The sequence below is a fragment of the Oryza glaberrima genome, chromosome 10, assembly GCF_000147395.1.
Source record: "Oryza glaberrima chromosome 10, OglaRS2, whole genome shotgun sequence".
Taxonomy (NCBI): Eukaryota; Viridiplantae; Streptophyta; class Magnoliopsida; order Poales; family Poaceae; genus Oryza; species Oryza glaberrima.
This window is the reverse complement of record NC_068335.1, coordinates 17,934,803-17,962,642: the sequence shown is the minus strand read 5'-3', so window position 1 is coordinate 17,962,642 and position 27,840 is coordinate 17,934,803. Positions and strand designations below refer to the sequence as shown.

Below are 27,840 nucleotides of genomic sequence, written 5' to 3'. Positions count from 1 at the left end.
CGCCGCTAACCTCTTTCACCGATGGCTTCGTCAGGAATGTCGAGAAAAGTGCCGGGCTCGAGCGATTCTCGTCTGGACGCACGTCGTGCTAGGTCGTCTGGCTCGACGTTGTCCTTGCGGTAGACGTGTCGGACCTCGATCCCATCGAACCTTTTCTCTAGCTTCCTGACATCTGCGAGATACTTGGATAACTCGGAGTTAGAGCATTTATAATCTTTGTGTACCTGGTTCGCGACTAGCTCGGAGTCCCCTTTGACGATTAGTCGCTTGGCCCCAAGTGTAGCTGCAGCTCGTATCCCGGCGAGTAGTCCTTCGTATTCTGCAGTGTTATTGGTCGCCCTGAAGTTGAGGTGGATTGCGTGCTTGAATTGATCTCCGGAGGGAGACGTCAAGATAAATCCTGCCCTGCTCCTTGGCTGTTGAGTGCGCCATCGAACGCCATTGTCCATGTTTCATTGTCGCCTTGGTTGTCTGATTTGTTATCTGGCATAGTCCAATCGGCAACGAAGTCGGCGAGTACCTGGGACTTGATGGCTGTTCGTGGCACAAAGTGGACATCAAACTGGCTCAGCTCGACTACCCATTTCGCAATGCGGCCGACAACGTCTTTGTTTCTCACAACTTCACCAAGAGGGAAAGAGGAGACCACTGTGACTCTGTGGGCTTAAAAGTAGTGGCGTAGCTTCCTTGATGTCATGATGACTGCGTAAAGCAGCTTTTGGATCTGTGGGTATCTTGTCTTTGTGTCGTGGAGAGCTTCGCTGACGTAATAAACTGGTTGCTGTACTTTCTCTCTCTCGACAACAATGACAGTGCTAACGGAATATGGCGTGGCGGCAATATAGAGGAATAATTCTTCATTAGGTTGGGGAGCAACAAGTACAGGAGGGTTTGATAGGTAGCGCTTGAGTGCAATGAATGCCTCTTCGGCTTCCTGTGTCCATACAAATTTGTCTTGTTTCTTCAACAGAGCGAAGAAAGGTTGTCCTCGTTCTCCCATCCTAGCGACGAATCTGCTTAGTGCTGTCATGCATCTAGTTAGCTTTTGTACCTCCTTGAGTCTTGTAGGCGACTTCATGTTCTCGATTGCCTTGATCTTCTCGGGGTTTGCTTCTATTCCTCTGCCAGAGACAAGGAATCCGAGCAGCTTGCCCGACGGTACTCTGAACGTGCACTTCTCAGGATTGAGCATGAGGCGATATCGTCGGAGGTTGTCGAACGTTTCCCCCAGATCGTCAATCAATGAGTCGCCTGTCTTGGTTTTGACAACGATGTCGTCGACGTAAGCCTCGACATTGTTGCCAAGCTGGTTGCTAAGTGCGCCCTGGACCGTGCGCTGGAAAGTATTCACAGCTGTTATCAGTCCGAACGGCATCTTAACATAGCAAAATACCCCGAACGGCGTGATGAATACTGTCTTCTCTTCGTCCTCTTTTGCCATGCTGATTTGGTGGTAGCCAGAGTAAGCATCGAGGAAGCTCAATAGCTCGCAACCGGCTGTTGAATCTACCAGTTGGTCTATTCGAGGGAGTGAAAAGTGATCCTTGGGGCACACCTTGTTGAGGTCGGTGAAGTCGACACACATTCTCCATTTCCCGTTGGCCTTCCGCACCATGACTGGATTGGCTAGCCACTCTAGATGAAGTACTTCTCTGATGAAGCCAGCTTTGAGAAGTTTGTCGAGCTCTTCTCGTATGGCTTGTTTTCGGTCTGGTGCAAATCTCCGCAGTCTTTGCTTTACTGGCTTGGCATCGGGTCGCACCATGAGTTTGTGCTCAATCACCTCCCTGGGGACCCCCGGCATGTCGGACAGCTGCCAAGCGAACACGTCGGCATTGTCACGGAGGAAGGTGATGAGCGCAAGTTCCTATTTCTTGTTTAGTGTCGCCCCGATCTTGACGGTCTTGTCGGGGTTGGCACTAGAGAGTGGAACGATCTTGATGGCGCCGTCTGGTTTCGGCGTCTTGTTTGTTTTGGTCACTTTCTTGGGTGGCTCAGTCGTGGCGGGTGGGCTGGGCGTTTGCTCGACCATGTCGAGGCTCCGCTTGTCGCATTGCACCGCCAGCTTTGCGTTCCCCTGAATAGTGATTGTTCCCTTCGGTCCCGGCATCTTAAGCACTTGATATGCGTAGTGAGATGCGGCCATGAACTTCGCAAGTGCAGTTCTCCCGATGATGGCGTTGTAAGCTGTATCGAATTCAGCAACATCAAAGGTGATCTGTTCTGTTCGGAAGTTGTTGGCTTGGCCGAAAGTCACGGGCAACGTAATCTTGCCCAAAGGTCTGGATGATGATTGGGGAGTAATTCCATGGAAGGGTTGATCAGTTGGTGTCAACTCGCTTTGCGGAATTCCCATCGCGTCCAAAGTGCTGGCGAAAAGAAGATTAATTGAGCTGCCACCGTCAATGAGAACTCGCACTACCTTGATGTTCCAAATAGTGGGTTCGACCACGATCGGATATCGTCCTGGGATAACGGCGGTCTTGGGGTGGTCTTCTTCCAAGAACTCTATCTTCTGCTCAGACCACTTCATCTTGGGTGCAGCCCCCTGCCATGTCAAGTAGACTTCACGTTCCACTTTCTTGTATTCTCGCTTGGAGGAGTACGTTGTGGAACCGCTGAAGATGTGTGAGACGTGGAGGTCGGAGTCTGGATACGCTGAGTCCAGTTCGTGAGGAGCCGTCTCTTCGTTCTTCCCGACAACGCGTACTCGCTTGCCTTTTTCAAATGTCATGTGCTTCTCGAGCGACTTTTTGAAAACAAGGCAATCTTCCAGAGAATGTCTGTCCGTCCTGTGTATGGGACACCATGATTTCTTTGTGTCGCTGCTTTGTGGGTCTGGGCGTTTGGGAGGGTTCGCGTATTCTGCTGCGAGGACTTCCGCTTGAGCTTTCCTTTTCCCATTTTTGCGATTTTTCTTCTTGCTTGACTCAGATGTGTCCGTGGCTGGTTTCTTCTCTCCCCCGGTCTTCGGCTTATCGTTCTTGCGTCTTAGCGCATCATCAGCGTGGGCGCATCGCTCAACAATCTCGAATAATCTCTGAGTGGTTGTGATGCGTCTTGTCGCCAACTCCTGGGTAGTGTAGCGATCTCTGACACCGGATTTGAAGGCGCGAATTATAGAAGCGTCGGTGATTTCGGGAATTGTGTTTCTGCACTCGTTGAAACGTCGAACATATTCCCTCAATGATTCACCCGAGTTCTGTGTCAACGCGTGTAGGTCGTCTTCGATCGCGTGGCGCTTGTATGTTCCTTGGAAATTGGCGATGAATTGTTGCCACAGGTCTGCCCACGAAGAGATTGAGTAGGGAGGAAGATGCATCAGCCATGAACGCGCAGAACCCTTCAACGCGGTTGGTAAATAGTTCGCTAACGCGTTGTCATCTGCTCCGGCAGCATAGAGTACTGTGGAGTAGACTTGAAGGAACTCCTCTGGGTCGGTGCTCCCATCATACTTTTCTATTGCTCCGGGTCGGAATCTCTCAGGCCATCGGACATCACGTAGGGAACGACCGAAAGCCCTACACCCAGCATTGGGGGCGGTGGGTTGTCGGCGGTCGTGTGTCCTTCGTGGATGTCTGTCTAACGATGAGGAGGACGCGGATGATGACGATGACGATGGGTCGCTTGGTTCCGGCGTACGATTACGAGGATGACGGCCTGGATCTCGAGAATCCTGTCGTCGTCTTCCGCTGTTGTCTCGGCGCCGATCTCCATCGTCGTCGTCGATACGGTGGCGGCCATGACCAGTATTGTCTGGCACCCGTCGTTCGCGATCGTTCTGATCATGGTGGTTGTCGTGGTCCCGGTCCTCGTTTGAGCGGTCTCCTCGATTGCCGTTATCATGGCGCCGTGAAGAGACATGACGCCGAGAGCGATTCACGTTGTCTCGTGTGCGTCGTGCTTCTCGGCGGCCGTTGATTTGATCTCGAAGATCGCCAGTGCCGCAAGGTGGAGGGGTAGCTCGTTGAGGTGATTCCCTCCGTTCCGGATCTTCACCATTGGCCTCGCTAGTTGGTGGCTGCTCCTGGTGTGCTGCGGTAGCGGCTTCTTCAAACGTGTTGCTGAGGTTAGTGACCGATTCCCGTAGTCGTTCTGTCCAACGCTCGAGGTCATCGTTCAGAACGGGATCGTAAGGAGTTTCCCTCAGTATCGCTTGAACGGCCCTGATGTGCTGGGCTGGAGTAGTTGATTGATTCCCCGCTTCTGCGTTGGCGTGCGCTGACGTGCCAACGTCATCGATAGCCAATACCTCCCGCGGCGCGCTCATTGTCGATGACCCATAGTCCTCGAGGAGATGTAAGACCGATGGTTCGTGAGGATCGATATCGATTACCCCAACGAATCGATCTGAAGTTGGAGTCGCTCCTTGTTCCTTGCCGTTATCCCTGATGGGGACATATGACTTAGGAGACGGAGCTTTCATGGCGCCGAGAAAGACTTTGCAGCTCGAGAGGTCGTGATTCTTTGTCTTGTGAATAGGACAATAGACATCCCGAGTTGGAGAAGTACGCTGAATTCCACGTTCTTTGCAGGTGCGAATTTCAGCACGGACGTTGAGGAAAACCCAGCAATCTTGCAGAGTGTGTTTCTTGGTTTTGTGGATAGGACACCAAGACCTTGTGGCTTCGGAAGTCATCTTTGTCGGCTCGTGGTTCATGTCGGAAGGACAAGGTTTGGCCGTATCAGAATCCTTCTCGAGCTTGGATGTTGTCGATATTCCATTCTCCGTCTCGACGGGAGGATTTTTCGACATGGAATCGCTTTGGTTCGTAGCCACTGCGTTCTCGTCTCCGGTCATTGGAGGACTGGTTGAGATCGGCGTCGTGGTGTAAACCGGGAAGACGATTTCGCCGACTTGAGTCCATACCAGCATTGTTGAAGCAGGGAGTACTTGGCTGAGGCTGGTGCTAACGTTGTTGTCGACGAAGCTGGATGACATAGTAGTAGAACCTTGAGTACCAAGGCCCCCTACCTGGCGCGCCACTGTCGACGGGTGATACCCGTAGACCGGATATAGAGGGTATTGGGGTACGTTGGTACAAGGATCTACGTAGTACGACATCAAGCAAACAAAAGACAAGAATTATATTGGTTCAGGCCCCTTGATAGGTAATAGCCCTAGTCCAATTGATGTGGGATTATATGGTAGAAAACACAGGTTACAAAGGGAACAAGGGAACTTGTCGGATCCGGCGAGATTGTAATCGAGTTGTTTCGACTAGCTCTCGATGACTTGGCTCCTCGTAAGCCCCGGCTTCGTAGGCTGTGTAGGTTGTGTTGGCTCTGAGATTCGATACCTAAACCCTCCCCGTGGGGTCCCTTTTATATCGCAGATCTAGAGGTCTCCACGTAGAACTCGGAGGTATCAGACCCTATACGATACGCCAACAGCCCAGTTATGCCCGAGTAGGATTCTTCCTGTCTGTAGATTCCGTGAAAGGTTTCCTTAGAATATACAGAAAATATCCGCATGCGTGTGGGTATGCCATATCGATATGTAACGTATATCGAAGGGTAAAGGGTATGCCTAACCCGTAACCCTGACATATTTGTCTTGGGTTGAAAATGTTATTACTTTTTTCTGTAGTTTGACTTTGACCAAAATTAAAACAACTTATAATCTGAAACAGAGAGAGTATATACAAACATATATATTAGTAGATCCAATAGGTTTATTGTACTTCAAATATTTTTGTTACAAATTTATCCTCTCATATCTTCACATCACTAATTTTTTTGCACGGGATAAATCTAAAAAAAAAGTAAAGCATGAAAATCTATTCATATGCTAGCATATATAGTATAGAATTGATCAAATATTGTATTTTTATGTTATTGGCGTATTCAATATACACTGAGGTCAAACCAGGGGCAAATGGGTCATTTTCATGCCTATGTCCACGTTGGCAAGGTGACATATCCTTCCACGTATGCAAAATGGCAATTTGTAAAGATTCTCTCTCTCTCTAATGGCGTTTCTGTAGGTTCATTTGGAAGAATGACATCTCACAAGTGGTAGTCCGTAAAAGTGCCAAATAGTTAAATTCCCCGTTTGAAATCAGGATAACTCACAAAGGGGTCAAGAATTCAGAATCCTATAGGGCTAGGCCATTAAGACGATGGATTTTTATTTTATTTTTTATAGGGTTGAGACGGTGGATTAAAAGATACGTTTGTCCATGACCCAATTAGGCACGGCTATGACCTGATTAGGCACGGTTCACAGAATGGGTCGTGTTGTGCCGACCCACATGCTGAGGTTGGAGCCTAGGCACGGTCCAATGAGATGTAAGGTCGTGTCGTGTCAACCTAGTATAGTTGGGGTACGTGGGTTGTGTGGTGGCCCGTAACCCAAATTCGATATATACTAAGAAAAAATAACATGAATAGAATTTGTTGCATCCCGCCGCACAAACTTCAGTGAAGCTCTAGCGAGGTCCTTCGCTCACCAATATCGCATTCCTCTTCTGTTGTGGCCCTTCGTTTTTTACTTCCTCCACTCCAAAGCCAGTGAGCCCTCAACGATTGACACACTCAGAATGGGGCGCCACTACGCCGCCGTGCAGGCCACAACGATGAGCGCCCATCATTGCTTCCCCTGCCCCCAAGGCCCTAGCTTCCTCGATTCTTCCCTTCTTCTTTCCTCCTAGCTCTTGCTCGGATGGTAGTTGCTCAACGGGCAGTTGTTGGCCGGTGCCGGTCAACGGTTGCCACCATGCCACACGGGGTAAGGCTGTGTTGTGCCATTCCATGGCTATGTCATGCACTTGTTGTGTTGGCACATGATGCTAAGGTGGCGGCCCAAGAACCACTTGCCACTCCTGTGTCATGAACTGTACCATACATGCCAAGGTCGATAAGAAAGACTTGGCCCATTTGACAAACTATACGAGGATTTAGCAAACTCATAGCCATTCTTTTGTTTGTACAGATGAGATCAATCAAGATACCCCATCGTATCTAATTAACTTGATTAGTATAGAATTAAAGGGGAACTACTTTTTTTAAGATGTTCCCTTCCATAACAAGGATTACACTCCAGCCAACCAAAAAAAGAATGCACTCTTTTACTAAAAAATGTGCAAGCACAACATAATCTAGACAACATATGCATTTTCCTTTTGTTTTTATTAGATCAATTTCAAGTAGGGTTGGCCGAGACAAAAATTTTCAATATGCAAAATGAGGATAAACTGATCTCATGGATATACACATCTATGTTACTTATCTCATTGTTGAAAATAAAAATATTTTCTCACTAAATCAACACTGATTAGGAGAAATTAATCTCAGCTGGTAGAAACAAAGGGATGGTTGACATTTTTCAACTACGTCGGGTGGTTTTAACATCAACTTTAGAGGATCCACATCCCACGAGGAGTCGGAATTGACCTCGAGCAGATGAGGAAATATCCTCGTTTCACCCTCTTTTTGGTCATGTTGAGCCCATGGATGCGCCTTACCGCGTACAGCGAAGCCTTAACAACCACAACAGGTAAAGTACTACCCCCAAATCATCGACATGATAAAGAAAGACATGACCAGGCAACAGTGATCTCCATTTTACAAAAGCCAACATCAAGCTCAACACAGCTTTCACCGACCTCCTCAGGCACGAACCTTATCTCAGCTTCCATCTTACTACAAATATTACTACCATCAAATGTCACCACAGAAACTTCCAGCTCCCCCTCAAACTCAACAGAAACCACTCGCCGCGAGAGCCCGACCACGCCATCAGCATCAACACGCATCTTCCTCCTCTTATCTCCAGAATCAAGCAACAAAACTCCATTGTGTTTCAGGCTGGAGGTACAGGCAGTAAACCGAGCTGAAGAACCATCTTCTTCTAGCCATGACCCATCAACGATACGCGCCTTGATCGTGGCCTCCATGGAGCGAACGACATAGCCAAACGTCAGCTCCAGCGTGCTAAGCTTGCTGGTGTACTCTCTAGTAATCAGGCATGTTTCCCTAGGGCGGTTGACATCGGTGAGCGGTACAGTGAAAAAGTTTAAATCTTCATCCTCTGATTCAGTAGAGCCCTTGACTCTTAGCACAGCCTCAAGGTAGACAGGATCACACACCACAACAGCACGGGTAGGGCCTGTCAGTAGTAGATATGGATCCTACAACATGCAGAACCACTAGTTTACTGCTGTAAAATATTGTGTAAAATATTCATTGAAGTAGCATGAGTTGCATATCCGAATGGTGGGAAATGCGAAGAAATTAACTGGTGGCAAATGAAAAGAAATTAACTTGTGGTGAGCACAGTTTGCCAAGGGCCAATAAATTGAAATGGGCCAGCAAAAGTGTGGGAAATATTTCAGAGACCTTGAAGCTGAGAAACCAATGTACATTACATTCAGAAATCTGAAGAAGATGTGGTAAACATTGAGCGGTGTAATGAAGAAAACCGCAAAACTGAATACAAGTACTAAGTGTAACTAATAAATGGTGTGAGCTGCATAATAGAAATGAGACAAACAGGAGGTCTGCCTGACCTGTGCCTCGTGTCTATGCCCTATGGGGGGAAACGCTAAAGGCCTAGAATTCTAAAGGCCACATTCAGAGTTTAGCAAAAGTTGGGAATTCCAAGCCCAGTTAGCTCTTGATTCTCTTGTGTGGACATGGTACTAAAAAGGTGAATAAAATCACTAAGTTGACAAATTCAAATTCAACTTGTACATTGACAAATAGAATACAACACTACAGTTTATGAATGAACCACTCAACTGCAATTGACAGATGCTTGTACGGGATGTTATTTCCACATTGATTTCTTCTATATATATGCTACTTCCTCGTACTCAGAAATGTTTGTTGAAATTTTATATATAAACCAAAAATATGCATTCATGTAAGTACCTTCAAAAACTCTAGTTATTTACATGCTTTTGATTTGTTATGGCATGTTTTCCATGGGTAAAGGCTAGGGATAAACTTGTTCATCAAGCTGAATTTCAGATCTAATTATTCAGATATGTAATGAACGTGACAGTTCTTCACCTAGGCACCATGGCAATGGCACTATAAAGGAAATACAGAACATGGTCACCATGTATAATACACTACTCCGTATCTTCTAAAAGCCTATTAAGGTGGTAACCAATAAACCTACATGGAGTAACTAGTGCCATTTGATCTGGAGAAACAAGGGCAGTAATAATATTTTTTTTTACCAAGAGATAGCACCAAGTAAGGACATACATAACTTAGATGGTAATGATGATTAACGAATAACGGGAATCAAGTGGATGAACCTCTTGGGTGAGGGTTTGGCAGTCATCCCTAGTGCGGTCGAAGACCATATTGCGATTGTGATCAATTGTGTCCCGTGCAGCAATGAGACCAAACACATGGATCGGCCACTGTAAGCCCCGCCTTAATTCTTTGATTTTTACACAGAAGATCTGCAGCGTATATTGTTCAGATGCATCGAATGGCACAGGCTCAGCCGTATATTGCATAGGTGGGATAGACGCTACATACATGTAAAAAATCAAAATTTGAGTATTTATATGAATATAAAGATTGCACTTAATTGTTCATACAGTACGAAGAACAAAAATTCCACAGGCCAGTACAATGCACTAGATTATGCAATCAATTTGATAATGGAGTATCAATCAATATCAGTACAATTGAATCGAAACATTCCTACATAGTCATAAGGATCTAGGAGGTGGTCCTGGCCTCCTGGGACCACCCAAATAATCTTAACCCGATGTATATATATACATACGTAAGAAAAACTTTTGAAAAAAGAAAAACAAAACCCCTTTATTAATATAAGATGCACATTTGATCAATTTATACTTCTAACTTTGTTATATTTAGAATATTTTTAAAAACTATACAAGTGGATTATCTATATATAAAAATCCTAGATACGTGACATAGATATAGACGCGATGGAAATCAAGATCGAATAGTGAGTTAGTGACTGACTGGATTTGTCGAAGGGGCCGTAGGCTCTTGCATAGATGCGTTCCCAGCTCTCGCGATAGTGGCGGGCGTCGACGGCCAGCTCGTCGGACCAGTCGACGTCGGGATGCTCCGCGACCTTCCTCTCGTACTCCTCCTTGAACCTGGCGAACCACTCCGCCCTCACCTTCTGCCAATCCGACGCCGCATCGGCAGCGGCGGATGCGGATCTAACATGGGACATGGGGATCCGATTGAACCCCCCACACAAACTGTTGTTAGTATTAATGTTAATGGCAAATTTCTACTACAACAGACGCTAGGGTTAAGATTAACACAATCAAATTCGCAAAAAAAAAAAGTGCGTGGGTAGAGAGAGAGATGAGGAAGAGGATGTCCGAAACGAGGGATGGGGATGCTCACCAGGATTCGGCGGAAGCAGCAGCAGGACGAGCGACGGCGCCCCGGATCGCTCGCGGGGAGGATGGGATCGGCGACGAGCGAGCCGGCGAACTCACGATGAGGAGTCGGAGTTGGCGGGGAGGGGACGGGGAGATACTATACCCGAACGAGGGACGTGGGTCCTCTCTGCACCGATTTTTTTTTTTTACTATTTGACCTTTTTTGAACAATTTTTCCCATTATCTTTATACTTATTAGCTAAATTTTTAATTTTCAACCTTAAATTTGAAAATGATTTTAAGGTTTTTTCAGACTTTGCTTTTAGATCACTAAGAACACGTATATAAAAGTTTTATTCACAAATTACTTTTTCGTTCACAAATATGTCGTTTGGCTTATTTCACGATGGTGGCTTTATTTTAAAAATAAATCCCATCGAAAACTTTGATAAAAAATTGGCACTGACAATGACACCATAGAGTCTAAGGTAAACCCTTCCTTTGCTATATGGTGAATCATAAGTGTTGCTGCACTAACATGGTGAATGAGGTCAGCGCGATGGTATTTGACGTTGGCCATGTATTCTTCAAGAAAATCATAATAGTCAATAATAAAAATGTGTTGAGAGTGGTGGGACGGTGTTGTTGCCATGCTAAGGACTTGGATTTGATCCCTGCAAACAACAATGCTGCATATGTTAGAGCTCTAACCATTGAAAAATGCAAAAAGAGAAAAGAAAGGGATAAAAAAACTCACCTAGTATTTGAACTCAAGGTTGTTGGGCCAACCAATACAAATTTGGTTGTGTTTAGTTGTATCCAAAGTTTGGATTTTGGTTGAAATTGAAGATGATGTGACTGAAAAGTTGTGTGTGTATGATAGGTTGATGTGATGGAAAAGTACTGAAATTTGGATCCAAACTTTGGATCTAAACACAGCCAAAGTTATTTCTCGGCATATATGGGGTCAGCACAAATGGTTGTGGCGTTGACCTCCTTGCCATGTTAGCGCACCAACACTCTTCATCGTGGCAACGGTCCGTGCTGAAGTGGATGGCATTGAGGTGTCAGGTCTTGTGCTAAGGTCTAGGTCCATTTTTCTAAAGATTGTGATGGTATAAATTTCTAAAATACGTTTGTAAGAATGGCCAAATAGTTAAAATTTTCCCTCTTTGTGCTAAGGTCTTAGTCCTAACGCGAGGTGCTAACATCAACATGCTAGTGATGCAGTATTATACATTTGTCATTTGTAGAGTGAATATATCACGGTGCACATCTAATTATTCTTTTCTTTTTTTAAGTATGGATAGAAATCCGGTCTTATACATGGTTAAAAGTTACGAGAGCTAGGTTTCATAACTAAGGACCATAAGAAAAAGAAAAAAAATCAAATAACCCCTTATAAGCCACTAATCTTTAAAATCTCCCCTTACAACTTATCTCCGTGCAAAACATCTCTTATTCCATTTTCTCTTTCAACTAACCCCTGTCTACTTTTTAGTGATTTCTATCGCTTTAGTCTTCATCGATACATGATGCACTACCGTAAACATATCCGAATCTTTACCATATGTAAATAAACAAAACAAATTAATTCAGAAGCAGCCACCAAATTAATTACCCTCGTCAATAAACTTACTAAGCAGAATATATACAGTAGTGAGGTCGCAAAATACATCACATGCTCAAATCAGGATTCAAGGACATGAGTGACCAGAAGACAGTGACTTCCAGTTTACGAAAGCCAACATCAAGCTCGGCCTTGCTTTCACCATCGTCCTAGGTGTGAACTTTTCCTCAGCTTCCATATAATTACAATTAGATCCAAATGCCGCAACAGAAACCTCCAATTCCCCCTCAAATTCAACAGAAACAACACGCCTTGACAGCTCTATCATGCCATCAGCAGTGACAGACATCTTCTTCATCTCATCTCCAGAATCAAGCAGTAAGACTCTATAATCCTTCAGGCTGGAGGTATGTGCAGTAATCCGAGCTGAAAAACCTTCTTCTGGCCATGACCCGTCAATGACTCGCACGTTGATCGTCGCCTCCACGGAGCGTACAATGTAGCCAAATGTCAGCTCCAGTGTGCTAAGCTTGCTTGTGTACTCTTTGTTAATCAAGTGTGTTCCACTAATGTTAGAGATACGAGTGAGCTGCACGGCAAGAAAGCTTAAATCTTTATCCTCGGATTCGATCGAACCCTTCACTTTCAGCGCAAGCTCAAAGTCCACAGGATCAACCACCACAACCGCCCGGGTAGGACCTGTCAACAGTAAATATGGAACCTGCAGAATGCAATGATGTAACATTGTCCAGTAAGACATGAGTATGTAAAATAGTAGTATTAGTAAGGGGATTCATGCTATCAATCTATGTTGATAAAAGGGGAGTTTGTAAATCAATATGTTATCCGAATTTCATTAAGGGGAACTGCATAGAAGTAGCATGAATTGCACAATACAATTATTTCTCTCTTTATTTGTTCCCGATACATTATAACATACTTTCACAAACTCCAATGCAATCTATTTTCACAAACTCCAATGCAATCTATTTTTATGTTTGAACATATATATTAATAATAGACATGATCTAAGAAACAACATGATCTCGTTGTATATGGATGTCTCTAATCAAAACACAGCTATAAATTTTGGTTATACGCCATGTTCAGGCGTAATTAACCTCATGTTTCACGATTTACAAGTTGATTACTTGATCAGTATCTGGACAAAAAGTAAGTACCGCCACCAAACATAGGCAACCTTTGTTTCAAAGTTAGTATTTATGTTTTATCTGGATTACATTTTTTATCGAATATACTCTGCTTTCAAATTTAATACTCCGGGCACACACACACGACACATCCAACATCTTGTAGTACTAGTAGTACTAATTCAGTTGAATTTTGAAATGTGCCCTCACGCCACTTGATTTAGCTGAGCAACTGCAGGGTTTTTTTTTTTGTTTTTTTTAGAGGGGGGGGGGTCTTGTATAAGCACAATTTTACAAAGAGCCAAAAATTTGAGTTAGACCAGCAAGAGCGTTATAATATTTCAGAAACCTTGAGATTAAAGAAACCAATGTAGATAACATTTAGAAATCTAAAGACTGTGGTAAACATTGAGCGGTGTCATAAGAAAAACAGTACTATGAAAAATAAGTACTAAATGCAACTAATAAATGGTGGGAGGTGCATAACAGAAATGAAAGGCAAAGCAGACTCACAACGTGAGCCTGACACGTCTCTGTCTATTTAGGGCCTCATCGGTTGGCCAAAAACTAATTATAAGCCGTAAGAGTTTATTAGCGATCAAAAAATAATTTATGTGGAAAACTTTTATATATGTGTACTTGGCGACTTAAAAGCCAATGCTGAAAAAGAAACTACATTGAAAACATCTTAAAATCAACTTCGAAATTAAGTTTTAAAATTTAAATTTTGGCTTGGTTTAATCTTTTTAGGGCAACCGATGGGCTCTTATCGTGCGGCACACACAAAGGGCACAATAAGAGTTCAGTAGAAGTTGGAAACTCTCCCAGACCCAGTTATCTTGATTACCTTTTTGCTGACATGGCAGTCGATAATCTAAATAAATTCAACTTGTACATTGACAAATAAAAGACAAACACAGTTTCTGACTACACCAATCATTTGCATTTAGCAGATGCTTGTACAGAATGTTTTTTTATACGCCGTCAGAAATATTCACTGAAATTTCATATAAAGGGAAAAAAATGCCTAATGTACATACCTATGAAAATTCTAGTTACTTATATGCCTTTGATTTGTTATGGCATGTTTTCCATGGCTAAAGGTTAGGGATAAACTTGGTCGTCGTCAAGCTGAATTACAACAGAACAAATTATTCTCATATTGTGACATGTAATGAACATGACAATTCTTCACTCAGGGACCATGGCAATGGCATTGCGAGAGGAAAAAAAAAACAGTCAGATCACAATGTATACTGCACTATCTTCAAGAAGCTTATTATGGTGATAATCGATAAACAGCTATAACTAATATCATTTGATATGGAGAAATTAATAAGGGGACACACCACCTACTTGCATTGATGATGAATGAATAACGGGGATCAAACAAGTGAAGGAATGAACCTCTTGGGTGAGGAGTTGGCAGTCATCCCTCGTGCGGTTGAAGATAATATTGCGGTTGTGGTCAATTACGTCCCGTGCAGCAACGAGACCAAATACATGGATCGGCCACTGTAAGCCCCGTCTTAATTCTCTGATTTTTACACAAAAGATCTGCACTGCATCATGTTCGGATGCGTAATCCGGCCCAGGATCAGCCGTAGTATAGCGCATCGGTGGGATAGGCGCTGCATATATATGTAACAATCGTAAGCATCAATATTTCTAAAAGAAAAAAACAATTGTAACCATCAAGAATTCATATCACATATAGAAAAGATTGCGATTGTACAGTGCAGTAGAGGATACAATTAACAACTAATGGAGCATGGATCAACAATTGAATTCCACTGAGATAGATTTTCGACACAATTAAACAGATGATAAAGGGGATTAATGGAGATCGATCAATAACTGAATTCAACTGAGATAGATTTTCGACACAATTAAACAGATGAAAAGGGATGAAAAGGGGATTAATGGAGCATCGATCAATAACTGAATTCAACTGAGATAGATTTTCGACACAATTAAACAGATGAAAAGGGGATCAAGATCGACTAGTGACTGACTGATTTTGTCGAAGGAGCCGTAGGCTTGGCTCCAGACGTAGTCCCAATCCTTGCGATACGAGCTCGCGTCGATGGCCAGCGAGTCGGACCAGTCGACGTCGGGATGCTCCGCGACCTTCCTCTCGAACTCCTCCTTGAGCTTGGCGAACCACGCCGCCGACCGCTGCTTGAAGCGCGACACCGCCTCGGGGTCTCGCTTCTTCCGGCTCGGCTCTCCTCCGCCTCCTTCGATCTCCCCTGATTCGCGCTCTCTCTTCGTCCCGGACTCGTCGTCCTCCTCCTCCCTCGTCTCGATCCCCGCCTCCTCCTGCACCTTGTCCTTCTCCATCTAGCACGGCGAGATGCCGCCGCCGCCGCCGCCGCCGCCGTCACACCAAATCGAACGCGAGGGAAGTTTTTGCGGGGAGTGCCTTTTCGTTTCCTTTTCTTTTTTTCCTTTTTTTTAAGAGGAGAGCCCATTGGTTCATGGGAATTGGTTCATGGGAATTTTGAGAATACAGTACCACCCAATACATACTGCTTCAAGGATTAATCGTCTAATTCGCACTGCTCTCATAATATATTACTGGAGTGCGAATTTTCTTCGTTCCATACCACTCCATCCACCGAAGACGCGTCGTCAGTTCACCCCTCTCGCACCATTTGCCCGCACACATCTGGCCGCCGACGAGCTCGTCCTTCCCCATGCCGGCGAGCTCGTCCTCCCCACACCAGCGAGCTCCTCCTACCCCAGCTCGTCCTTTCTGCCAGCGAGCTTGTCCTCCCCCACACCAGCGAGCTTTTCTTTGCGAACGACGGCGAGCTCTTCCTTCCCCATGCCGCCCCGAGCCGTCGCCACACTGGGCTGCCGCCACCTGCCCCGAGCCGTCGCCGGTCCAACCTCCGCCACCGCGGCCTCGAGCTCATATAGAGCTCAGCCGCCGGAGCTCGACGCCCTCCATCCTTCACCGCCGCTCCTCTCACCTCCAGCCCTCCATCGCATGGTGGCGACGGACGGTCGACAGCGCGGCTGACGCAGGCAGCGACGAACGGTCGACGGCGGGGCTGACGCGGGCGGCGATGGACAGGCGACGGCAGGGCTGACGCGGGCGCGAGCGGTGGCGGACTGACGGCGGCGGCGCCGGGAGGACGGAGAGAACGACGGCGCGACTGACGCTAGGGGACGGAGTGACGTGGAACGAAGAAAATTCACACTCCATTAGTGTATTCTGAAAGTAGTACGAATTGGGTGATAAATCCTAGAAGCAGTGCATATTCGGTGTTATATTCTGGAAATTCTCATTGCTTCATTGGTAGTAGTTTTAGTGCCGGTTTGTCAAATTTTTTTGTATTCCCTCGTTCTAGCTCAATTGCTCAGAAGTGCCATCGAAGTTAACGAAATCAAAGCAAGAGAATGGGAATGGTTAATAGGTACTTCCTCCATTTCATATTATAAGATTTTCTAATATTGTCTATATTCATATATATGTTAATGAATCTAGGCATATATGAATATAGACAATGCTAGAAAGTCTTATAACCTAAAACGGAGGGAGTACTCGAGAGAAAATTAGGATCAATATTTTGCAAATTACCCACGACCCAGCTTTTTCTTCTCCAACTTCGAAGACCTCAACTAACGGTAATGTAGTTATGGTTTAGGTTCTAGAGGGGGGGAGAGAAAACAGGGAGGAGATCGTCAAGTTTAGATTAATGGCTGTGTGAAGTGGTGGCCCATCAGTGGACGGTGAACATAGACGGGTGGCGAGGCGGTGCCGAAGCCGTGGGGTGGAGGCCTCGCTGGCGCCAATGACGTCTTTCACCACACCAACGAGGTCGGGTGGCAGCGATCCCGTCGTGATGACGGTGGGAGTGAGGAGGGATGGGTTAGGTTTAGGTGTGTATATTGCATAAATCTTAAAGAAATGTAATGCTTTAAAATTATGTAGACTTTCTGTCAAATGCTATATATATATAGACCGTATATTAAAGAATACTCCATGTATGAATTGGGAGCAAAGAAAAATACTCATATTCCTATATGACGATGACATGTGGGTTTTTTTTTCTATTTTTCTATAGTTTTGTTATTATTTACTATTATTAATCATTATCCATGTACATTAATATTTCCTATTTTATTTTTATAATTTTTATTATGCCTATAATTTTAATTTTCAAAATCATTATCCATGTAATGATTTTGAAAGTAAAAATATTATATTGAACTATGGATGAAAATCGAATCATTTTTTTTGGACAACTGTACCGAACAGGACCTAAATAGTTTTTTTTTATTTTTTTATATGTGTCATTCGTTTTGCAATAAATAGATCACCCAAATTTAAGAATTGTATTGTATAACCTTATTTCATAGGGTGTCAACGATTGGAAAAATTCCTAAAAAGGTAGAGCCTGTTTGTAAGAGCTCCAACTCCTACATTTAGCTATAGGAGTTAGGTCTGGAATAGAGTTGTGGAGTATCCTAAACACAGTTACACCTCTCTAATTTATTTTGTGAGAGTGCTCCACCCAGCTCCGCTTCTATTTTAAGTATAAGTGAAACTGTTTGGTTGAGCTCCAGCTCCAGAAAAGGTGGAGGTAGAGCTAGAGCTGTGCCAAATAGGCACTTAGAGTGCCTATGACATCCCATCATCTTCTTTTCACATTCCTATAATTTGGAAATCTTATGACTGAATAAAACCCTAATTAGTTTTGCAATAAACAGAATTAATATCACTTGAATTCAATTCAACATAGAACTAATATCACTTGAGATTTTTGGTTGTACTAAACAGCTAACACGTAAAACGAGAAAACTCCGTACGTCATGATTATTTAAGTATTAATTATTATAAATTATAAAATATATTTATTTATTTTTTAAAGGAACTTTACATCATATAGTAGTTCGGGAAGCGTGCTCACATAATACATTGAAGCCAAAACGCTCAAAAGAACTCAATCTAAGCCGAATTTGTTCTAAATAAATTTAAGTTTAAGTAGTTCTTAACTTGCAATGCATAAAGTTAACAAAGATTGTTTTGTGATAATATTAAATATCATAGCTCATTATGTTACTTGTGGTGATACATGTTCATCTAAGTTCAAGTTCTACACTTGGCACCCGCTCGTATTTATGACTACTCCTTCTATCCCACAAAATGTCCAACCCTAGCTTCCCAAGATGAATATAAGGGGATAGATAAAAAACCAAAATACCTCCAATTAATAGCAAAGTTATATTAATGGGTGGGTAGATGAGAGGTATTGAAGAGATAAAACTTATCGATTTATGGACCGATGGTAAGTAAGAAGGTAGAAGTTGGCTTTTTAAACAAATTTTAAACTCTAGAGGTTGATTTATTTTGGGATGGATGGTACTTATTAGTGGTGGACGCTTATTCGTAGACAACGAGATATCGTGGTGACTTTATCAATTTTAAGTTATATAAGTTCAGTTTATGTTTTTGTGTACATTTATATAAATGAGTGCGCGTGTATATATTTTATATTGTACTGGAAAAATTGCCCGTGCATTGTAACGGGTGGAGACTATTTTAATCTTATTATTATTCAGTGTGAGAATTCGCTTGGATATATATTTTTCAAGAAAATCATGTCAAGTTAGCATGCGGGTTTTTTTTTCAGGAGATTTTTATACGACTCCTTCTGTATTTCCAAAAGCGAATGAACTTAAAACGCGACTCAAATACGGATTTGTATTTCTAAAAGCGGACGAATTGTATTTTCCAATACGGTTAAAAGCTGATTCATACACGGATGACGTACCAAAGTACCGGTAAAAACATTTTTAATTTTTATAATAGTATATAGAAGAGATAGATATTAGTAAAAAAAAAAAGTATCAATATTGAGTCGTGTGATAACAAGGCTTCTTCTACTAGTTGCCGTAGTACAAGTGTACAATGGTGAATCCCAAATGGAGCAGTGTTCTAGACTTATCCCAGCAACAATTACCAAACCTCCACGCGTATTAGTATTACTCCCGAGCTTAATCCCGATTTGCCCCCATAGTCCCGGCGCTTAATAAAAGCGTGGAGAAACTAAAGGGGAAAAAAAAAAAAAGAGGAGGCGAGACCTAATTTCCCAAAGAAAAAAAAAGAAAAACAAAATCCCATCTCCCACCGCCGCCGCAGCCCACCACCAGCCGCCGCCTCGGCCGCGAGATCGCCGGCCGCCGCCATGTCGAATCCGGCCGCCTACTACGCCGCCGTCGCGCGGAAGCAGTACTTCTGCTACCAATGCAACCGCACCGTCCTCCTCCCGGCCTCCGCCGCCGCCGCCGGGGCGCTCTCCTGCCCGGAGTGCCGCGGGGATTTCATCGAGGAGGTCAACGTCCCCGCCCCCGCCATCATCCCCTTCCCCTTCGCCTTCCCCCCGATGATGCCCACCGCCACCTCCGCCTCCGCCGCCGCCGCCGCCGCGGCCTCGCCGACCCAGTCCTCCTCCTCGTCCGCCGCCACGTCGCCATCCAGCGACCTCTCCGCCTTCCTCAACAGCATGCTCGGCCCGCTCAACCTCCGCACCGACGAGCGGATGCCGGGAACCACCTCCGCCGCGGGCACGGCGACCCCCGAGGACGAGCCCGACGGGTTCGACGCGGTCACGTTCTTCCAGAACTACCTCCAGAATCTCATGGACGGCGGCGCCAACATCCAGGTCCTCCTCGACGACGCCAGCGTCGGCCTCGCCCCCGGCATCGGCCGCGTCGGGGGCGCCAGCTTCGGGGACTACTTCGTCGGCCCGGGCCTGGAGCAGCTCATCGAGCAGCTCGCCGAGAACGACCCGAACCGCTACGGCACGCCGCCGGCGGCCAAGTCGGCTCTCTCCACGCTCCCCGATGTCGTCGTGACCGACGCCATGGTCGCCGCGGCGGATGGCGCTGAGTGCGCCGTCTGCAAGGAGGATTTCTCTCCTGGGGAAGGGGCCAAGCAGATGCCCTGCAAGCACATTTACCACGCCGACTGCATCATGCCATGGCTGGATCTCCACAATTCATGCCCCATATGCCGCTTTGAGCTGCCTACTGATGACCCTGATTACGAGGGGCGTAAGAAATCAAACCCACAGCCAGCTGCTGGCGTTGATGCCGGAGCTGCATCTGGGAGTTCTACTGCTGCTGAGGAGCGAGAGGAGAGTGGGGAGAGTGCGAGGTTGGTCGAACGGCGGTTTAACGTGTCGCTGCCATGGCCTTTTAGTGGATTGGGATCGCAAACGCCGCAGCAGGATGGGAGCAATGGGGGCGCTGGTGCCAGTGGCTCGAAGGATGGAGGCGCATCCAGCGACAAAAAATAAGCATAAATGTGCGATTGATTGGAGGTATTCACAGTTATTGTATTTTACACAACTTATTTAGTAGATTTGAACCTTCTCTGAACTGTTCATTATTGCCTTTCAAGCTCATGCTATCAATCTCTGCTTGGACCATAGAAACTAGTGAATTTTTTCTTAACACATGAAGGGAAGGAATCATCCAAAATTGTTGAAACTGTGGTAAAACGCTATGGCATTTTGTTATCCTAAATGGTTCAGTATTGGCAGCTTGATTGTTCACTACCAATTTTAGGCATATCTCATTTGCGTCTGATCTAGTTATCTTCCATTGTTGTGAATGACAAGCTTTTTCAGATTTATGCGAAGTTTGAGCAATTCATATTCAACATTAGATAGTTTCAACTATTAAATGGATGCATTTCTGGGATATGTTTGTCATGAGACACCAATACAACTTGTGGAGGTTTATTATTTAGGCTGAAACATTCGATAACATATTTCCCAAGAAAAAATAGGAATTCAACAGTGAAAAAAAACACGTATCACCTGCATACCTAATTCCACTAGTTTCGTGGAAGCTAACATGGTGGCTATCTGAGCAAGGATCCTGTCATTGTGAATAGCTAACAGAACGCAGGGCCTTAAATTTTTGGTTGATATTTTTATCCTCAAATTACATTATCATGTCTGGTCCTTCATTTTAAGCACTGAACACAGAAGAACTTACATATAGATCTAACTTGCTGAACAATCTAATAGATATCCATCTGCTTCCAATTATCTCTTGTTAATCTCTTTGGTTTACTATGGTTTATGCTTCACCATTTTCTTTAATTTGGCGTGCAATGCCATTTCAAGTTAAGACTAAAGAATGCTAACAAGTGTTAAGCTTTTGCTAGTTTCGTTGGCTAAATTTTACCTGAGCAATTAGTTCCATTCATGATTCTTAAACTTGATAAATTTGTTAAGTATCCTGCAGCTGTTACTTTTATTGCTAAAATTAAAAAGTCCAATTTGCGAAAGTTCATAGCCTATTGATAGACTTGTTTGGAGCAGTAAATGGATTATCTATGAGCACCCAACTTGCATTTTTCATAGCTCTGGCATACCCATATGATCAACATGTTTGTATAGCTGAATATTACCTCCTTTCCTAGTATTGAATCTACATTTGGATCGACTTACATCCCTGTTTCGATGTAAGTCCTTGCACTCTTGGTTTCACTTCTGTTATGTTTCCAGTTGTAAATCTTATTTTCGCTAAGACAATAAGATGGTAAATAGATTAACGTGCCTTTATTTTCAACAAAGGGTGGTTATATGTTCAAATTAGTTTCTCCAAGGTTTCTCTATTATTCTGTTGTGTCTGATCCATCATCTAGCTCTTCATAATTGCTCTTGTTTTGTTCCTTAGATTAAAGGAATAAGTGGTTTTAATTGTTGAAAAACAGTTGCATATTTTGTGTCATCTCTGCTGCATATTTCATCAAGTTCCAGTAATAAATGGCAACTTCTGAACTTCAAACTGCATGACACAACTTCATTCTCCTTGGGCCGGATTTTTGTGGGAATTATTTGTTTGACTCTATTATTTTTCTACTGGTTCTAGTTTTGTTTATTTGTTGATGGCACTGATGGTTGGTTCTGAACCAAAGTTCATCTTTTTTAATTCTTGGTGTGCATTGATGGTTGATTCTGGAAACGAAAGTTCATGCTTTGTTAGTCTTGTTTACTTCTTGATGTGCACTGATGGTTAATTCTGAACCAAAGTCCATGCAGTTTGGTGAGACTAGTCAGACATTTTGCTTTCTTCAACTATCTTGTTCCCTCATCCTTTCTGCATGCTGTACCCAATAAATTATCTGATGATATAGCTTTTGGCCTAACCTTATGCTTTTAAAATTTTGAGGATGTTTACTGTCTTCTAGTACTTCACAAATTTGAGGATGTTCCTCAAACCATGTTGATAATTACAACAACAAAAAAAAACCTATAGATTTCTGCAGCAACACTCTACATCTGGTTTTCTCCGATAGACTATTTTAGAATAAGCAAACCAGTGAAAGGTTCAACTTATGTTACCTCCTGCAGTTCACCATTTGTTCAATATCTGCTTTCATGGTGTGTACCAACCACTAACAGAAGTACTCATTTATCTGCAGGTTTTCCTCTTGGATCTGGCGTTCAAAGGTCTACAATATTTATGTGTCACTGCCACTTATATACTATAGACATCAAAAGACCAAAGAAATTTACAGTCTTTTTATCCGCTGGAACAATTGTTCATTCTTGTTCTCGCTGCCCGTTAGGTCATGTACACAAGGCACGGAAACTGCCGAGGCAGGAAACGTGCGTTGGGAGTTTGAGACTTTTATGTGTAGATTTGTTAATTAAATTCATCAAAGTACCAAACTTGGAGCATTCCTGCGTCTGCTGTATGTTGTGTCTCTTCAGGAGCCTTCTCATCTGCTGTTCTGGATGCGTTGACAGGGTACCACTGTTTCTGCTGAGGTACATGTACACTAGGTTTCAGGTAATTCACCTTATGGATTAGTGGTGAGCTCTTTTGCTGCCAATGCAGCTGAGTAGAAGCTGCAGGGCCTTCTCCACAGGCATGAGCAGTGTGGATCCCATGGATGTGTGTATGTTAGGTCTTCTCTTTGATCTCTGGGTAATTGAATTGATTCTTCTGAAAATACTATAAAATTCTAGGTTTTAGGGACAGAAGGTCGACCTGACCTTAGCGCTCTCGTGGGTAAAACTTGAAGACCTTTTTGACAGGTAGGAATTTGACAGGATTTTTACATCAGCTAGTTGAATTTCTACAAAAAGCATTCAAAATAATTCGTTCCGAAAGAGGAGCCTGAGATCGTTACAAGGCACTAATATTCCCTGAATCCTGTTAAAACCGAACTAATTTTTGTGTAATCCATGCAAAATTTGGGCTCTTATAACCGGTGTATCAGTGTGAAAATTGCTCGGATTCTGGGCTTGTACGCAAGCTCATCCAACATGTGGTAGTAACTCCAAAATTTGGGCAGGAAAAGAACTGCCTATGATACACGATTCACATCTCACACCCCCCTTCCATGTCAACCAACTTACAGTCATCGACTCCAGAAAACGTTTACATAGATGATAGAAGGCAATCATCCAGAAGATAGCCAAAAATGCAGCATATGCGATTGATTTCTCTGGTCTTCCAACAAAGGGTCAGGTAGAGGACATGTTCTGTGGTGATTTTCCTGGGTTTCATCTGCGGCCGGTAAGCATGGTGTGAATCGAACTACCAGCAGCTGCCTTCTTCTTTGGCTGAAACTCCAATCATCACAAGGTTAAATAAAACATACACATGACAAATGGAGATTGGGTATGCAGGGTGACAGTAAACAAGGCACCTTTGCATTGTTGAAGAGGTCCTCTGCAATGGCTTCCATTTGCCTCCGCTTCTTCTCCTCTCGCATGAAGTCAGTTACCGTTCCACGCTCGTAATCAGATTCTCTGAAGAAAGGGGACCAAACTCAGTGAGCTTTCAGTGGCAAACTAGTGATAAAAGCTTTGAATTTTTTTTTACCTGTATGGTTCTCGTGAATACGGGATTAGGTCCTTGAAGCTGTTTCCAGACACTGCTCCTCTCTAAAAAGTTGGAAGGCCCCATAATTAATGTTCTGCCATTCAGTTGTTTGTGCATAAAGGATATTGCACGAAAAAGGTATATAGAATATTACCTTTCTAAAGCGTTTGAAGTTAATGCCACCAGTTTCTATGGATTCGGCACGAGCTGACTGAAGGATGCTTTTCACAACCAGATTCTGGGTATATATAACATGACAAGTCTCATCTCTGCTGTCCAAAGTTTCATCCTTTGGCACCTTGGTCATAACAGGAATGTCCTCGCCTTCAACTTTGAAACCACGCATTGTTGCTGTTTTCTCTATGACCTTGACATCCTCCTCCATAGGTTTCACAATCTCATCTTTCTCCTGGTCACTGTGAAGATTAATGCTGGTCTTTGCTTCCACCAAATTTACAGCATCTTCTTCAGATATAGCAACGACTTCCTTTTTATCATCAGAAATATGCTCAATGTGATGTTCAGACTTGCTAGCAGCAACAGTATGATCAGAAGTTGCAGTATCAATTTCTACATCAGAGTCCACCACAATAGTCTCATCCGTCGAATTTGAGGATGCAACAATGTCTGTCAGAAACAAAATTGAAGGAACATAAATTAATATACTTGGTGTTACACATGTAGTCATAAAGCAAAGACACCAAAGAACTCTTAAGGTCAAAGAAAATGTAAATCTGGTAGCAAATATATATCATGATTGTTAGTACTTACAAGCTGGCGGTTCAATGGCAGTTGCTTCTAAGTGACCAGATAAAATAGCAGCAAAGAGCTTTACATCGGTGATCTTGGACAAAGGAAATAGCCCGCGTATCTTACTGAATTCCAAAGGAGATTTTGCAGGAACAAGAAGAATTTCTTTATCATTTTCACCAGCTCCAGAGTCCTGTCAATTTCTTGTTTTAAGTATTGCATCCATCCATCTATACCTCCTATAAAATAATTGTGCACAACTACTTCTAACAAGATAAAACTATCATGTTAAAGGTAGCATTGGATACTACACTAAACTCTGTAAGCATAGCCTATTAGGAAGAGCTGACTGCACATTTTCCAAGCATTCTAGAGACCACATTCACAACATAAATTTCAGCAGAAATTACCTGGCTATTTGCACAAAACTCATCAACGTGCAGATAGTTTGCTCCAGTAGATTCCAGTAAAGCATGTAGTTTGTCTCCAAATTTATACTGCACTCAAATAGTTTTATTCAACAGTGAAACCTAATCACATCACTTCATTTTATTATATTCTATAAACACGCATCACCTTTTCCGATGACCCCAAGATAAAAGTATAGCCTGCAAGGCAGCTCTCTATGAGCTTGATCTCCACCACCTGTATCTCCATCCCATCAAGGGTCAACTTTGGAATATACCTGTGTTATGGAGCAACCAAAACTTCATCAAAAAATCTACAGAAACTGCAATATCAGGTTTGAAAAGTTGTTCGCAACTTACTGTGTAGAAGAAGGCATTTCGGTGTGTATGTTCTTTTCAGCCATCACCTAAAACAGCTCAAAATAATCAGAATTCAAACTGACATGAAATAAGTGTTTGATGGCATATCTTATCAAGAATTAAAAGTGCATTGGAGCTAACAGGCACAACTACAATAAGGAAAAAGAATACCTTAAACCAGTCTCCCAGGACGATCTGCTTTTTCGCCAAAACCGCATCTAGGAGCTCAGGTGTCAATGAACATGACTCGTCAACAAGAACATGAGTGCATTCATCACTCCACTTCCGAGTAGCATATGCACCTTTGGAAGAAAAAAGAGAAAATCATTAAATTGGCAGAGATCACCAGATTATGAGAACTAAGTAGCCACTCTCAGTAAAAACGCTTCAGACAAAAAACTACATTTGAGTGGACCAACAACACTAACCAATATTAGAATAGAAGTACAGATTGCCACTAACCAATGGATGTCATTACTGCCTGCAAAGATGGACTAATCCTCCCTGACTTTTTTCCATGAAAAAAGGCTACTATGGGGACAAATGACAACCTGCCAAACATACAAATAGAAATAAGCACTATTTATGCATCTAACTTTCCAACTGCAGGATTACAAAGATACATACGAATTAAACAGAAATGCCAGTTCAAAAATAATGACATGTATTGATAAAATGACAAGCATCTATTACACAGCGATATGTTTGATAAACAATTATGCAATTAGCATACGGATGCCATATTTCCTTTTATGCTGACCTGAAGGTTGCATTGCCAGTTCCAAAAGTTACAGTATCCCCATCAGCAAGCATTGCATCTTCATCTTTATGAAGGCGACTACCTTGTGTTCCCTGTACCTTGTTGAAAAATGTCCCATACTTTGAGCAGTCAACTACACGGACATAGGAAGGGTTAGCTGGTGCGCCAGATTGTGGATCCCAGGCAACCATCTTTTCAACCACAATCTCTGCATGGACTCGCGATATCGATGTGTCCGTTTGAACAATGACATCGCAATCTACAACAGAAAAATCAGCACCATCAATCTATAACTCCATAGACACACAAAGGGCAATCAATCACAAAGCCATAAACTTGCTAGTGAAATATTTGCCATCATATTATTGCACTATCAATTATAGGACATGTCCGAATCGAGGAACTACGGAATTTACTGAAATGAAGTTCTTGACATTTTGCTGGTTCAGGAAACAGCAAACATAAACAGCCTTTTTCCTAGTACCGGTTTCAGACAAGTGGAGAACAAATATAACACTCTTTTCTCAGCACTAAAACAGATTACAGAACTAACCCTCCCCACTACCACATTAACTGATTAAACGGCACAAGAAACTCAGGGAGGGGAGGAAAGAGATGGACCTTTGCGGCCGACCTTGTACGTCCCGGCGGCGAAGATGTAGCACCTCTGCGCCCCTGCAAAAAATCCAAAGAAAGCACTCAACCAACCAACCAACCAACGACGCGAAACCTTCGAGAGACATCGGCGGCGGAGTGAGGGGGTGGGTGGCGCACCGCGCACTGTGTCGACGGGGGTCAGCGCCCACACCATCTCGTACACTTCCTCCCCTTCCTCTCCTCTCCTCTCCCGAGGCCTCCTCGCTCTCGCTTCCCCGTCCGCCGGAGCGAGGCGAAGCGGCGGTGGTGCGGCTCGACGGCGAGGGTGGAACGGCGAGGGAGTAGACGAGGAGGAGTCACCGCTGCCAGGTGGGCCAGGTAGCCCAGCTTCACTCTTGGGCTCGGCCCATTAGGATGTCATTTTCTTTCTTTCTTTGCCACTTGCCATAGATTGAGCAGTTTAAGATTTTGGGATAAAACAAGTTGAAATTATAAATTTGTAAAGTTTGTGATATTGTATATATTTTTTCAGGGATACACAGAAAAATCATTTATATTTTGGTACGGACGTGATAAGTATTTATAGGTATTGATTCTAATGCACAGTAATTTTATCATTTTTAGCTAATCAGGTGCTTAGAAAGAAACCCAACCTATTCAAAATTTAAAATTTAACCAATAATGTTACTGAAAACGTATTTTTTCCTTTACCTTTGATATTTGCTAAACAATCTAGATTCTCTTTATCTAGTATTCTAGTTGAACCTACTCACCTAGGTTAAAGTCATAGAGACTTGACATAATTGCTCGCATTTACGGTTAATTATTATTTCGGATGTAGGTATTGATAATGAGGTGTTTATTATGATTTCGTCAATCTCAAAATATATCAGCCTAATATTTCAGAGATATGTTTATATGGGAAGGTGTACAGACATTATGAGCATGTATGTTTATATTGTATCTTTTTTAAAAAAAAAAAGAGTGATTGTATTTACCGATGAAGTGAGTAGAGTATAGCCGTACATTGTGTTTGATCAAGAAA

At 43.4% G+C, this 27,840-nt stretch overlaps 3 protein-coding genes and 1 pseudogene across 3 annotated transcripts; 1 reads left to right on the top strand and 3 right to left on the bottom strand.

Moving 5' to 3' along the window:
• Positions 1-7,087: 7,087 nt before the first annotated feature.
• On the bottom strand, positions 7,088-10,224 carry LOC127752566 (uncharacterized). Its single transcript, XM_052277977.1, has 3 exons — positions 9,958-10,224; positions 9,270-9,490; positions 7,088-8,132 (listed from the first exon to the last, which is right to left on the bottom strand). Exons 1-3 carry the CDS (start codon positions 10,175-10,177, stop codon positions 7,518-7,520), a joined length of 1,056 nt encoding a protein of 351 aa, XP_052133937.1. The 5' UTR covers positions 10,178-10,224; the 3' UTR covers positions 7,088-7,517.
• Positions 10,225-11,718: 1,494 nt separating this feature from the next.
• On the bottom strand, positions 11,719-15,554 carry LOC127752565 (uncharacterized; annotated as a pseudogene).
• A 3,559-nt stretch (positions 15,555-19,113) lies between these two features.
• On the top strand, positions 19,114-22,768 carry LOC127752675 (E3 ubiquitin-protein ligase RING1-like). The gene is made up of 2 exons (XM_052278080.1): positions 19,114-20,392; positions 22,510-22,768. Exon 1 carries the CDS (start codon positions 19,256-19,258, stop codon positions 20,366-20,368), a length of 1,113 nt encoding a protein of 370 aa, XP_052134040.1. The 5' UTR covers positions 19,114-19,255; the 3' UTR covers positions 20,369-20,392; positions 22,510-22,768.
• A 539-nt stretch (positions 22,769-23,307) lies between these two features.
• LOC127752674 (nibrin homolog) lies at positions 23,308-27,156 on the bottom strand. The gene is made up of 13 exons (XM_052278079.1): positions 26,973-27,156; positions 26,820-26,873; positions 26,199-26,457; positions 25,901-25,989; positions 25,610-25,740; positions 25,439-25,485; positions 25,248-25,356; positions 25,082-25,168; positions 24,693-24,864; positions 24,076-24,548; positions 23,922-23,983; positions 23,746-23,848; positions 23,308-23,659 (listed from the first exon to the last, which is right to left on the bottom strand). Exons 1-13 carry the CDS (start codon positions 27,007-27,009, stop codon positions 23,600-23,602), a joined length of 1,683 nt encoding a protein of 560 aa, XP_052134039.1. The 5' UTR covers positions 27,010-27,156; the 3' UTR covers positions 23,308-23,599.
• Positions 27,157-27,840: the final 684 nt, after the last annotated feature.